The sequence below is a fragment of the Gymnoscopelus microlampas genome, assembly GCF_963454915.1.
Source record: "Gymnoscopelus microlampas genome assembly, chromosome: 5".
Lineage (NCBI taxonomy): Eukaryota > Metazoa > Chordata > Actinopteri > Myctophiformes > Myctophidae > Gymnoscopelus > Gymnoscopelus microlampas.
The window spans coordinates 50,517,724-50,532,129 of NC_139942.1; the positions used below are offsets into that span (position 1 = coordinate 50,517,724).

The window sequence follows — 14,406 nt, forward strand, 5'->3', positions numbered from 1 at the left end:
ACTCTCAGAGTTACAGACCCGTAAGGGTCCATTTGGAGCCCCCTTAAGGAACCCAGAGAGTCCCTGGACCCCACTTTGAGAGCCACTGTCCTATAGATTATTTTTAAATTACACACCGTTATCGGCTCGGTACTCTGTATTGACCGATATCGTCACCTTCTTAAACTAATGGCCTAAGTAATTATTTTTTCTAAGTAAAATGTTTTCAGAAAAAAAAAAAAAAACTGATCCAAAACAAAACTATATGATATTTCTTGATCATGATTAAGTTGATTAAGTCACAAAAACATGTGACTTAGGACAAAATAATTGCCTATTTTGGCCCAAGTCACACTAGGGAGATAGGCCATTATACTAAAAGGGGAGGGAACAGCAAGATCCTTTTCAATTAGGTGATAGGCGATTTTACCAGAGGTGGCCAGTGTCATGAGGAGCTGACTTAGGCAAAAATATAATTTTCCCCCAAAACATTACTTAGGCCATTTGTTTAAGAAGTTGACGATATACAAGTTATGGGTATCGGAATCTGGAAGGAAACAAATGCTGGGGCTTAAGTGGTCAGATTGTGAAGTTGTCTCTAATGTAACGTGTTAGGGGAGATGGAAAGAGGAAGTACCTTCATGTTACTTATATTAGTCACAAAGAGGCTCTGTGCACTTCTCATCTTTAGCAAGTTAACACCCTTAAACTATGTATAATTATAAGACTGTGGTAAGACACAGTGAGAGGCAGGGCTGCTACGTGTGTGTGTGTGTGTGTGTGTGTGTGTGTGTGTGTGTGTGTGTGTGTGTGTGTGTGTGTGTGTGTGTGTGTGTGTGTGTGTGTGTGTGTGTGTGTGTGTGTGTGTGTGTGTGTGTGTGTGTGTGTGTGTGTGTGTGTGTGACTGCAGAGCGAAAAAGATACAAGCCGCTTTCTTCACTTTTCCCACGAGGCAGAGTAGATAAGAATCATAGAAGAGCAAGTGGCTGGTGTCGACACTGCTGCAAAAGAGTACTGAAACAGTTTGGTATACAGAATTTAATTGCAGCCGAGCGACAGCCCTCAGCCCTGGAGGTTCTGTCAGAAAAGTAGAAAATTGCGAGGAGCTCCGATGGTCCATGGTGGTCCACAGGGTCCCCGCGGACCACCAGAGCGGCACTGGAGCCGAAAGGCATGGTCGAGATTGTTTCTGTGTGTCCGTCTGTGCACAGCTAATCTCCGGCACCGTTGGCATGATCGCAGCGAAACTGTGCACACACACTCCTCGGATCCCAGAGCAGAATCTCTGCCCCACATTTTTTCACATGGGCCGTTTATAGCGCAGTACTCCTACAGATTTTGTCCAAACATCACACAAATCGGTACATAGTATCTCTATAATCATTAAACAAAAGGGGTCTTTCAGATTTTTCATATTCCATCCTGGTTGACTAAGATTGGCTTCTAAAGTTAGCAGTTTGGAACAAAATGCCTCAAATCATGAACACAGTGTGCAATTTCCGTGACATTTTGCACGCACATTCCCCTCTAGGCCGAGGATGAAATGTTCCTTGAAAATTTCAGTTCAGAAAAATCAGCCTCATGGTGGTGCTATAACAGGCCGATTCGCGTTTTTACCCATAACTGCACCGATCTGTGTAAAACTTTCTATGCGCAATCCCTAGAGGCCAAGGAAAAACCTCTGCCCTGCATTTTTGACATCTGCCTTTTATAGCGCCACCAGGAGGCCGACTTATGTAAACAATAAATAATGATATTACTCCTTCAGATTTTATCCAAATGTTACGCAAATCGGTACACATGATCTCTATAGTCATGTGATTAAGACGGATCTGTTAGATTTTTCATATTCCATCCTGATTGGCGATTGACATCTAAAGTTTGCAAGACAAAATGCCACAAATCATGAATAAAGTGTCCGCTTGCGGTGAAACTATGCATGCACATTTGCACTTTGTTAAGCAACAAATGCCACCCTTTAAACATTGCCCTATTATAGCGCCACCAGGAGGCCGATTTTTGCAAAACAATTGTTTTAATATTACTCCTACAAATTGTCTCCAAACATTATGCAAATCGGTGCACATTATCTCTATAGTCAAGTGATCAAGACGGATCTGTCCACCGAGCACTTTTTCTAGTTCCTTCATCTTTCTCTGCCTCTTTCTCATCAAGCTTCAGGTTCAGTTTGTCATGTGCTTTCTGTATCAGCTGGTGGTTTAACTGAAGCTGTTAGTCACATCTTTCTCATCAAACCAGATGAAAATATATCATGTTTTTTTAAAAAAGGGCAAAACCAAATTGAACTACAATTATGATAATGACTTTTAAATGGTAAAGGGTGCAAGGGTGCACCTTTTGCCAAAGCGCTTTACAATGTGCATTATATTCATTACATTCACCCATTCACATTTTTGTGTGAGTGTGTGTGCATGCCTGTGTGCGTGTGCTTGCGTGCGTGTGTGGGACCTATGCAGTATGCACGCACGCTACACACTACACATACTGTATTATTGTTTATATAAAATGAAGAAAACTCTCTGTTCTTCTGACCTCCATTCTTCTCCTCAGTGGGTTGACCAATCAATGTGAACTTGAACATGTGCATTGTGTCCATTGGCATAATGCAAGGAGTGAGGAAACTAATTTTTTTCACTTCTCCCAAATGTAAGCTGTTTGTTAGCATTTCTGTGAACTCTCAATCAATTAAGAGAGAATTAATGTCAGCAGAATATATAGAGCTGGCTTAACGGTGTAAAGTTGTGGTCATGTTGGTCATGTTTGCGGCCTCTAGAGTGTGTGTGTGTGTGTGTGTGTGTGTGTGTGTGTGTGTGTGTGTGTGTGTGTGTGTGTGTGTGTGTGTGTGTGTGTGTGTGTGTGTGTGTGTGTGTGTGTGTGTGTGTGTGTGTGTGTGTGTGTGTGTGTGTGTGTGTGTGTGTGTGTGTGTGTGTGTGTGTGTGTGTGTGTGTGTGTGTGTGTGTGTGTGTGTGTGCGTGCGTGTGCGTGCGCGTGTGTGCGCGGCACGGGTATGGACTACTTATTAAATATCATCAACGTTTTGCAGGCCAAGGACCCCATAGCTGAGCCTGAGAGAGAGATGGAGCAGGGACCCCCACTACATACTGTGGGCCTATAAAATTGTGTTCAGATTCAACTTTTGTATAGATTTCATAGATAGCTTCATAGTTGACATACAGTACCTTTTCTATTAATATGTTGGATTCACGTTAAATCCAAATTGGATCTGTTAATTTTCAGACATTAACCTTTTAAACACTCAATATTTAGTCAACTTGAACTTTGGCTCTGTAATTGGTCTGCTCTTTTTCCCTCTCTACACCAACTCTCCGAAAATAGCCTTTCCACATGCTTGTAGATCTGCTATTTTTGGCTGATGTTCCCCATCACACAAAGATTTGGCGGACCCCTTGTAGTTACTCTGAGGACCCCCTAGGGGTCCCGGACCCCCTATTGAGGACCCCTGATTAAAACTCGTGCCTCACACAGGCCCTCGACAGTGTAAGTTGGTGGGCCAATGACCTCCCAACATTCCTCTGCTATCTGGGTTATAAAATCAGCTTCCTAAAATATAGATCAGTACTTTTGATATGCTTATTAATTGTTTTGCTAGGTTATTTGTTATGATTATTTTTCAGATCCAGTTTGTGGTCTTGTTGATATCGTTACATGTTGACATCTGCCTGGTCCGGATGGCCGTTGGAGGTAGATTATGTTTTCGCTCCTGTCCAATTGTTTGGTTGTCCATCCGTCTATGAACAGGTAATCTGAGGCACCGCTGGACCGATCGGCGGGAGAATTTGCTTGTGCATTCCCACTAGGTCCAGGAAGAATTCTCTTGAACAAAACTCTTGAACCCGTAGGTCATACAATGAAAGTTTTGTTTTTCCCCTGGATGATGTTGCAACTCTCCAAATAGGCCCCACCCATTTGTACCAGTCTAGGTTTTCCACCATTTTGTACCAGTTTTGCGCCTACAGATTTCGTCCAAATTCACACAAATTGGTACACGTTATCTCCGGGCGCATGCTGTGATCAAGATGTATCACATCTATTTTTCCGCCAGGCCCTATGGCAAACCCGGCCTGGGGTAGATCTGCGCTCCAAGGATTGCACTTTTCTAGTTTTTGAATGGTGGCATACACTTATACGATCAACTCTCAATAAAAGCTTTTCTGAAAAATTGGCAGCCCTCATATCACTCAGGCCTCTCTAAGTTCATGCAAGTAACATCAACACTTGCAAGCATTTATGGTTAGCCGTTTGCTGTAAACATGTTGACATGATGTATGTGTGAAAGGCGGGTGCTTTACTTGAACAGGGTGGTTTTAACACCTTTGCGTAATTAGAATTGACAAAGCGAAGGGACAAAAGTGACTCTATGTACCCTGACATTGTGGTCACTGGTCAGCTTAGGTTCCCGAAAATGATCGCTTCACTTAGAAAAGTTGAGAAAAACACACCCTCAGTAACCAACTGCTGACATTTATTTTCTCCTCCCTTGATGATTAACGAATATATTTATAATGTTGAACCTAAATATGTGACCTAAATCATGACTTTATAAACAGCTCTAACACACCTTGCAGTCCTTATTCTGTAGAGTAGTATTAAACATGAATATAATAGCGCAGAGGCGAACACGATGAAATCAACTGGGACAGTGCGGGCGGGGCACAAAGGCCACTGTGGCCGCAGGTTAAAATCTTTGTTCACTTTGACTTAACCACTTAAATCCCATACAATGTTGAGCGGAGTCCCTCAGGGCTATACAAGCCCTTGACATTTCTGTTTTTGCTCTATACATAAAATATCTTTGCTGAACATAGCCGATCTACAAGCTTGTGAGCTTGTAGCTATGCAATTTTTTTGAACGTTTTACACAGAATACAGATGCTGGGGTTAAATTGTGAATTGTCCTCAAATGTAACGTGTTAAGGGAGATGGAAAGAGGAAGTACCATTATGTTACTGATATTCGTCACAAAGAGGCTCTGTGCACTTCTCATCTTTAGCAAGTTAACACCCCTTAAACTATGTATAATTATAAGACTGTGGTGTATGTGTGTGTGTGTGTGTGTGTGTGTGTGTGTGTGTGTGTGTGTGTGTGTGTGTGTGTGTGTGTGTGTGTGTGTGTGTGTGTGTGTGTGTGTGTGTGTGTGTGTGTGTGTGTGTGTGTGTGTGTGTGTGTGTGTGTGTGTGTGTGTGCGTGCGTGCGTGCGTGCGTGCGTGCGCGCGCATGCGAGCGTACCCAATTAATCTTATAATTAATACATTTACATCATGCTTTTAAATGTGTCTAAGAATGTCCCTTCAAAGGGTGTAAGGACTAAGGAGTGGAGACCTACTGGTTTTAGCAGCACAGACTGTCACATCATACATGTAAAATGCATTGACCTGACCTCCTCTCAGATGTAGTCCTGCTTATTTGTGTTGTGGCGCCACCTGGAGTATTACTGGTTGTATTGCACTCCCACTGACCCCAAGTATAGGCTACTCTCTGTTGCCCCGAGTGACTTCTGGGCAACAATCCATTATTGGACTTTTAAACCAGCTAAAGGTTGTTATGCTGTCTAGGACAGTGTTTAACGAATTCATTCAAGTTCAGTAGTTCTGCACACCGGCTCTCAATGCTGATGAGGCTGATGATATATCCTCATGTTTATGTGATGTTTTTTTTTAGCTAAAGCAACCGTTACCAGATGTGTCTTTATCGTTTTTATCCTGACCTGTTTATCACTGTCAATCATGGAACACTTATCCACTTATACTATGCCTAGCATCTTTACCCAGCCTTTAACATTCTTACTCCTTTACCTAGCCTTTAACACTCTTACTCCTTTACCTATAGCCTTTAACATTCTTACTCCTTGTACATAGCCTTTTAGCCCCTCTCTTAGCCCCCCACATTTAACACTGAAGTGATCCTGATCTGTTGCTGACGTGTTTCTCTGTAAATAGTTGTTTCACAGTGAAATATACGTTTACCACCCTGTCTTTACCATAGACATCTTGTAGGAACCTTTGGACTTTCTTGACACAATGTTGCAGGAAGTAGTAGTTTAGATCCTCGCTATGAATACAGTATATTTAGCAAATCAAATACACAGCTTCTCTGAGAAGAAGAGGCTCCAAGAACAAAATATTGACCACTGGTACACATCTGTACACACACCTGCAATTCCAAGATTTATTCAGCAATAAGCATTTATCCATTCAAACAAGTTGCACATCAAGGACAAATACGCCTAGACATTTGCATATATTGTATTATTGATTGTGTTGATGCCAACTAGAGTAACAGCTGTTTACAGTTTAGTTGTTAGCCATGGTCTGGTCCATCCAGGCACGCAGTGCAGTGATGCTGGAGTACACACCAGGCATGCGGGGATTGCAGTCTGGCATGCCCCAGGAGGTAATACCAACCAGGGTCCAGGCTCCATTCTTCTTACACACCAGGGGACCACCAGAGTCACCCTGAAAGAACAAGCAGTTGTGTTTGTAACCACTTAACCACAACACTTTGCTAAATAATTTTTGAAAAGAGCAGATCTTTCAGCTCAAGCTTGCTTTTCCAGTGTTGGGTTTCTGTAACGGCACTACTTTTTGCAACAACTAGTGACATAACTAGTTGCTTTTTTTTCCCAGTAACATATAGCTACTTTTATAATGCAGTAATAGTATAACTTACTAGTTACTTTTTGAGAATAGTAACTAGTAACTATAAGTAGTTACTTGTTTAAAGTAACTTACCTAACACTGGCTATTTCTGAAAATAAGTCGACAATATTTTTTTTCAAAATAGGGACACTAGTGGCTAAAGGTTCAAGTATTCTTTATTTTTGGATTCGTCTGTGAAGTAATGCAACACAACCAAAAAAATTATATTAATACAAGGCTTCACAGGCTGAGTAAGAAAAATAAAAAAGGAACATTTGGTTGTGAAGAGTAACTAGTCCTCTGTGTTGCATGTGTTCGGAAAAAGAGTCAGAACATCAGATGCACAGGTTCCAAGGAAAAGTTGTGAGACCGTCTTTCTGAAGCTCGGATTGACAATGTGTAGTTATATCACCTCCCCTTTTCTGAAGAAAAGTGTGGATGTTTGGAAGGAGTATATATTTGCTCTTTACACTCACATGGCAGGTGTCAGCTCCAGCAGCTCCGGCACAGAGCATCCGACTAGTGATCTCTCCAATGCTGTAACTGTTGCACTTGCCGTTGCTCATGAGGGGAACACAAACCTGCTGGAGCTTGTCAGGACTCATGGGAGCTGGGAAGAAAATACATAGATAAAGTATGTCATATAGATAAGTCATAGGTATGTCATTGATGTGTTATAGTCAGATATAGTATGTCATAGATGTGTCAAAGATATGTCATAGTTGTCATATTGTCATAGACTGGTCACACAAAATCCTAGATCCACATGAAGCCATGGCGTTATTGCACACAGTCTTGTTAAATAGTTAGTGGCTACCTTACTTATTTTTGCATAATGTCTGAGGATGTACGTGTACACAAGATGTAATAATACAGAACCTTGAACCTCTTACCGTTAACCTTTTTGAGAAGGCATTTAATATTTCAAGGTGATAACCAGAAATGTGGAATAGGTCGAGTAACTCATTTTCATAAAATCATCTTGAAGCTTTGCTGTTTACACATTTGTTTTATATTCTGAACAAGACGTTTCACACTGATAATAATAATAATATTTGACAATTGTCGATTGATTCTAAATGTTGAACGCTGAATCTGCTCTATTAAGTTGCTCTGCAGTAGCCTACTTGCCACGTGTACACACCCTACTGTATTCTAAATCACTGTACTGGTGAAATGGTCCTTTCTGTGAAGTAGGAAAAGTGTGTTTCCTGTCGTTCACTCACGGTCGTAGCGGGTCAGGCCCCAGCCAGTGGCCACACACTTCATGCCACCATAGAAGATGTCACCAGTCTCAGCCACACACACGGGGGACACATGCTTGTTCATCTGGGCAGGGCTTTGCAGCTTTATCAGTGCGATGTCATAGTCAGCATTTTCGGGGTTGAAGTTGGGGTGACTGAAGACCTACCAGGGAAATTATACATTAATCTTAGCTGTTATGAGAGATATGCAAAAAGATAGTTGTTGCTGCTTGTTTTGTAGATTGAATGTCTGGCTACAACCATGTTTTACAATCTGTAGCCACAAACATAATAAGGAATGCAAAAAAAACATGCAAAATTGCGAGCAGGTAATGGAGACGACTCTGATAACAAATGTAACAACATAATGTTGTGTCTGTGTATCATGTCATATAAAACAAACCACCTACCTTTCCAATTCTCATCTTCTGGATGTTGTGTGTATGTTTTAGATTGTGCTGGCCCAGGATTACAAGGTTGCGTGTACTGAAAATGTAAAATAAGAAATATCAATTAACAATCAAATTGTGGGCTGAATAACTCAAAGAGAAAAGTAGGCTACAAAAGGCTCAAATACTTGAAGAATCATACATGCTATGGAATGAATGAATGAATCAACAAACTAATGAATGAATGAATCATCATCGTCTTCTTTTCAGCAGTAACAAAGTTATGTTTCGGAGGGTACAGATAGATTTGGTGACCCGTGGCTTTTATAAGCCCCAATAGGCACTGAAGCAAAAGTGTGTGTGTGTGTGTATGTATGTATGTATGTGTGTTTGTATATATACTGTGTGTATATATGTATATATGTATGCATGCTTGCATGTGTGCGTGCATGCATATACATACATATACATTATGCATGCATGCATATACAGTATATATATTAGGGCTGGGACTTGATTGACCTTATAGTCCAAGTCCTGTATGAACTAACCAGACTAACAAAAACAAAACCGTCTGTTGCTTCAAAGGCCATAACACTACCAACAATTTAGTTAGTCCATATTGATTGAAATAAAACCGTGACTTAAAGGACTTTCATTAAGTGCTGTGCACACAAAGAAAATTATTACGGTTGTGTGTGTGTGTGTGTGTGTGTGCGTGTGCGTGAGCTGTGTTCCGTGAGCAGAAATAACTTATCAGCAATAAGACTTCAAAAAACTGAAGTGCTATTACTGATAATGGAACGGAGCTTTCATTCAGTTACTTTCGCTTTCAACCACTTTGTTGCCATGTCGGCTTTTTACAAGCGACTTTTGGGCTTGTTTGGCACCTGTTTTGGGCTTGTTTTCATAGACCTGGCTGCTTATTTATCTCGCAACCTGGCAACACTGGCTGCCTGCAAAGCAACGTGTAGTGAGCGGCTAATTTGTGCCTGCTGTAAAATGACGTAATATTAAAATACTACAAACGCACACACAGTGAAATGTTGTGCTTTCTAAAAGCTATAATAGGCCTAACGATAGATATCATTAATTTAATTTCAGTGTGTGTGGCACCTGGTGTGGCTATTCTGATGGCAGACCCCTGACCAGTGTTTGTGCCACGTTTCAGCCCTTAGTATGTGGTGAAAATGCACTATATAAGTGTTTAGTAAACATATTATAGAATTACAGAGCTTTAACCACTTACCCCCTGTTTTATATTTTCTCATACGTTGTAAATAGATTGTTTGTTCTTTTATTCAGGTGATATGGTTTTCAGGTCATATTTGAATTTGCAAGTGCATTATTTTATATTTAGTTTATTTCTGTTATGCAAGGATTTATAATTTTATATTTCAGACATTATGGTATGGTTATTTAAACAATAAGTCATATAAATACTATTAATCATCAACTCATATAAATCATCAAATACTTCAGTACAGTTATTGGTTACTCTACCCACGTCTGCCTGTGGTTCCATTGTGGACAGTCACTTCTTCAGGGGAATGTACATAGACTGATGCTGTATCTGTGCCTGTTGAAAACATAGAGCAATACAACTTAAAATGACTTGAAATTGAATGTTGTCACACTTGTCAGGTTTCTTCTAAATATCCTTAATTACTTAATACTCTTAAGTGAGAAGGCAAGGATTAGATGCCAGGACTAACCAAACTATACGTAAAAATAAACCTCACGCACAGACTAATGTTAAATATGTTCAGGTTCTACTCGTGAATTTTAGCTCTCTTTTCTTCTACACAGACAGTCAGACACACAGTCTTCATGTCTAAAAAAGTATAACCCCACACAGTCAAGCAAATGTAACACACCTATTTTACTTGAATCATGGTTCTTCAGCTGTCTTTTAGTGTCTTTCACGTCAACCAATGAATTTCATTGAATGAATCATTAAACCAGTCCTACCTGAGCTCCAGAGCAGTAGGAACGCCAAAGTTATTTGTTTCATATCTGTGGCTGTCAGGACACATACACTGATATGATGCTGAGTTCCAACTGGACCTTCACTGAACAACACTTACTGTCTCACTTCCCCTTCTTGAGATTTTCAGAGGAATTTCTTGACCTCCGACTTCCCAGTAACTGACAACATTGACGCATCATCATAGCTCACCAGATCATTTAGTGCACTGTTCTGTGGAAGAAGAATATTCACTTTCACTTTCCACATTACTAAATGCATGGTCAGGGACCTGTGTGTGTGTGTGTGTGTGTGTGTGTGTGTGTGTGTGTGTGTGTGTGTGTGTGTGTGTGTGTGTGTGTGTGTGTGTGTGTGTGTGTGTGTGTGTGTTTCAAGAAGGTTAGAACAGAAGGGCCCCCTCTGTGCCCCAACAGTTTCATTGTGGACATGAGATCTATTTAGCCACTGCCTTTTCATCTTATTACCAACCCCTAATTCAAATAATGCAAAGAGAAATTTCAGTTCCTTAGTTTGTTTATTTTTCTCAGTTCTCTGTCTGCTGGAAATATCTAGTCAAATGACGTGTGGTTTGTCCGCAAGTGTCTTTCCAAGTTCTCTTTCTTCACCATCACTGTGCAGTTCTGGCTGATGAGACAAATACTTACAGTAGAATAATGATGAGAGAGCTCTATCTAGTTCCATGTATGGTACACAAATACATATGGCTGAGATTTCAGTTCCTTTTTCTCAGCTCTATCAGCTGGCAAGGTCTAGTCAAATGATTTGTGGTTTGTCAGAAAGTGTCTTTCTAAGTTCCCTTTCTTCACTTACTGCATAGCTGTTGCAATTCATTTTCCCATAAAAAAAAAATGTGTTGTATACTATGTCTTTTGTCTCATGAGGTCTGTTCCCAAACTCTTTCAACGGATGTCTTGTCTCATTAGATGTGGTTGAAAAATACTAGTAGCTTAATAAACAGGTCACACACCTGTACTATTGATATGCTGCCAGGGTCAATCCTGTGTTAATTCACACTGCCCCACTCATTTGTTAGTTTCAAGAGTTGTGGTTTCCGTTAAGGTGAACAGGTATTCGATGTTGATGAGAAAGTCTCAGACCATGCGTAGGTGGTATGATGTGAGGTATGCCAGTGGAACAATGAAAGAATTAAGGCAGCTATTTGAGCCCACATTGACGCCACCTTGTCATTTGACAACCATGATTTGTTTGACAACTGGGAACCACTGGTACACAACTGCAATTTCAATATTTATTCATTCAAGCAATAAGCATTTACCTCTGCAAACAAGTTGCGCATCAAGAACACATACGTCAAGGCATTTGCATTGGCTGTATTATTGATTGTGTTGATGACAACTACTAGAGTAACGGCTGTTTACAGTTTAGTTGGCAGCCATGGTCTGGTCCATCCAGGTACGCAGGTTAGTGACGTTGGTGTACACACCAGGCATGTCGGGAGGGCAGCCTTTCTGAAGGGGCTACAGGGCTGACAAGAGCCTAGTACAGCCTAATAGAGCCTATTAGAGTCTAGTAAGACCTAGAACATTCTAGTCTAGCCTATTCTAGCTGGACCCAGCCCTGTATAGCCTATTACAGTCATTTAAGTACCCCCATACCCTAGGCTATTCTCCCAGTGGGCTGGACTTTGTGTGCTGGAATGTGCCGGACTGCTGGGCTCTGGTGGGCTATAATGGGCTATAATGTGCTATAATGGGCTCTGGTGGGCTGTGCTGGGCTCTGTTAGGTTGTACGGGGCAGTACTATACTATAGCCTAGAAATGTTCATGTAAAACTATTGCCGGTGGACACAAACCCATGTAAAACTATTGCCGGTGGACACAAACCCATGTAAAACTATTGCCCGTGGACACAGTGGTTAATCTCAAGTGCAAAGGGGCTAAAGGGCTGACAAGAGCCTAGTACAGCCTAATAGATCCTATTAGAGTCTAGTAAGTCCTAGAACATTCTAGTCTAGCCTATTCCAGCTGGACCCAGCCCTGTATAGCCTATTACAGTCATTTAACTACCCCCATACCCTAAGCTATTCTCCCAGTGGGCTGGACTTTGTGTGCTGGAATGTGCCGGACTGCTGGGCTCTGGTGGGCTATAATGGGCTATAATGTGCTATAATGGGCTCCGGTGGGCTGTGCTGGGCTCTGTTAGGTTGTACGGGGCAGTACTATACTATAGCCTAGAAATGTTCATGTAAAACTATTGCCGGTGGACACAAACCCATGTAAAACTATTGCCGGTGGACACAAACCCATGTAAAACTATTGCCCGTGGACACAGTGGTTAATCTAGAGTGCAAAGGGGCTACAGGGCTGACAAGAGCCTAGTGCAGCCTAATATAGCCTATTAGAGTCTAGTAAGACCTAGAACATTCTAGTCTAGCCTATTCCAGCTGGACCCAGCCCTGTATAGCCTATTACAGTCATTTAACTACCCCATACCCTAGGCTATTCTCCCAGTGGGCTGGACTTTGTGTGCTGGAATTTGCCGGACTGCTGGGCTCTGGTGGGCTATAATGGGCTCTGGTGGGCTGTGCTGGGCTCTGTTAGGTTGTACGGGAAAGTACTATATTATAGCCTAGAAATTTTCATGTAAAACTATTGCCGGTGGACACAAACCCATGTAAAACTATTGCCGGTGGACACAAACCCATGTAAAACTATTGCCCGTGGACACAGTGGTTAATCTCAAGTGCAAAGGGGCTAAAGGGCTGACAAGAGCCTAGTACAGCCTAATAGAGCCTATTAGAGTCTAGTAAGACCTAGAACATTCTAGTCTAGCCTATTCCAGCTGGACCCAGCCCTGTATAGCCTATTACAGTCATTTAAGTACCCCCATACCCTAGGCTATTCTCCCAGTGGGCTGGACTTTGTGTGCTGGAATGTGCCGGACTGCTGGGCTCTGGTGGGCTATAATGGGCTCTGGTGGGCTGTGCTGGGCTCTGTTAGGTTGTACGGGGCAGTACTATACTATAGCCTAGAAATGTTCATGTAAAACTATTGCCGGTGGACACAAACCCATGTAAAACTATTGCCGGTGGACACAAACCCATGTAAAACTATTGCCGGTGGACACAAACCCATGTAAAACTATTGCCCGTGGACACAGTGGTTAATCTCAAGTGCAAAGGGGCTACAGGGCTGACAAGAGCCTAGTACAGCCTAATAGAGCCTATTAGAGTCTATTAAGACCTAGAACATTCTAGTCTAGCCTATTCCAGCTGGACCCAGCCCTGTATAGCCTATTACAGTCATTTAACTACCCCCATACCCTAAGCTATTCTCCCAGTGGGCTGGACTTTGTGTGCTGGAATGTGCCAGACTGCTGGGCTCTGGTGGGCTATAATGGGCTATACTGTGCTATAATCGGCTCTGGTGGGCTGTGCTGGGCTCTGTTAGGTTGTACGGGGCAGTACTATACTCTAGCCTAGAAATTTTCATGTAAAACTATTGCCGGTTGACACAAACCCATGTAAAACTATTGCCGGTGGACACAAACCCATGTAAAACTATTGCCCGTGGACACAGTGGTTAATCTCAAGTGCAAAGGGGCTACAGGGCTGACAAGAGCCTAGTACAGTCTAATAGAGCCTATTAGAGTCTAGTAAGGCCTAGAACATTCTAGTCTAGCCTATTCCAGCTGGACCCAGCCCTGTATAGCCTATTACAGTCATTTAACTACCCCCATACCCTAGGCTATTCTCCCAGTGGGCTGGACTTTGTGTGCTGGAATATGCCAGACTGCTGGGCTCTGGTGAGATAATGTGCTATAATGGGCTCTGGTGGGCTGTGCTGGGCTCTGTTAGGTTGTATGGGGCAGTACTATACTATAGCCTAGAAATGTTCATGTAAAACTATTGCCGGTGGACACAAACCCATGTAAAGAATGCGGCACCAGCTTCATCAGCTTGAACGTCTTCTTGTTCTTTAGCTGTTTTGTAGCATCTCTTCTTATTGGTGGTCTTTGTCTCTGTTTCTTAGCTTTGGCTTTTTGTCTCTGTTTCTTAGCTTTGGCTTTCTGCTGTCGGCATTGCCCCTTTGCTTCTTCATGAGGTTTCATACGATAATTTCCTGCTTCTTCAGTTTGCGTAATGAGAGTTAGTTGCATTGTGTGATCTC

General features: G+C 41.9%; 1 protein-coding gene across 1 annotated transcript in view; it reads right to left on the reverse strand.

Moving 5' to 3' along the window:
* Positions 1 to 14,406, reverse strand: part of LOC311045160 (transmembrane protease serine 9-like) — a 72,701-nt gene that overhangs the window by 7,974 nt on the left and 50,321 nt on the right. Inside the window, exons 7-11 of the mRNA XM_084056970.1 lie at positions 8,311 to 8,386; positions 7,883 to 8,063; positions 7,133 to 7,266; positions 6,313 to 6,473; positions 3,632 to 3,814 (exon numbers count right to left, since the gene is read on the reverse strand). Of these exons, the coding sequence (XP_083913096.1) occupies positions 3,632 to 3,814; positions 6,313 to 6,473; positions 7,133 to 7,266; positions 7,883 to 8,063; positions 8,311 to 8,386 (735 nt within the window). The remainder of the gene's footprint in view (positions 1 to 3,631; positions 3,815 to 6,312; positions 6,474 to 7,132; positions 7,267 to 7,882; positions 8,064 to 8,310; positions 8,387 to 14,406) is intronic.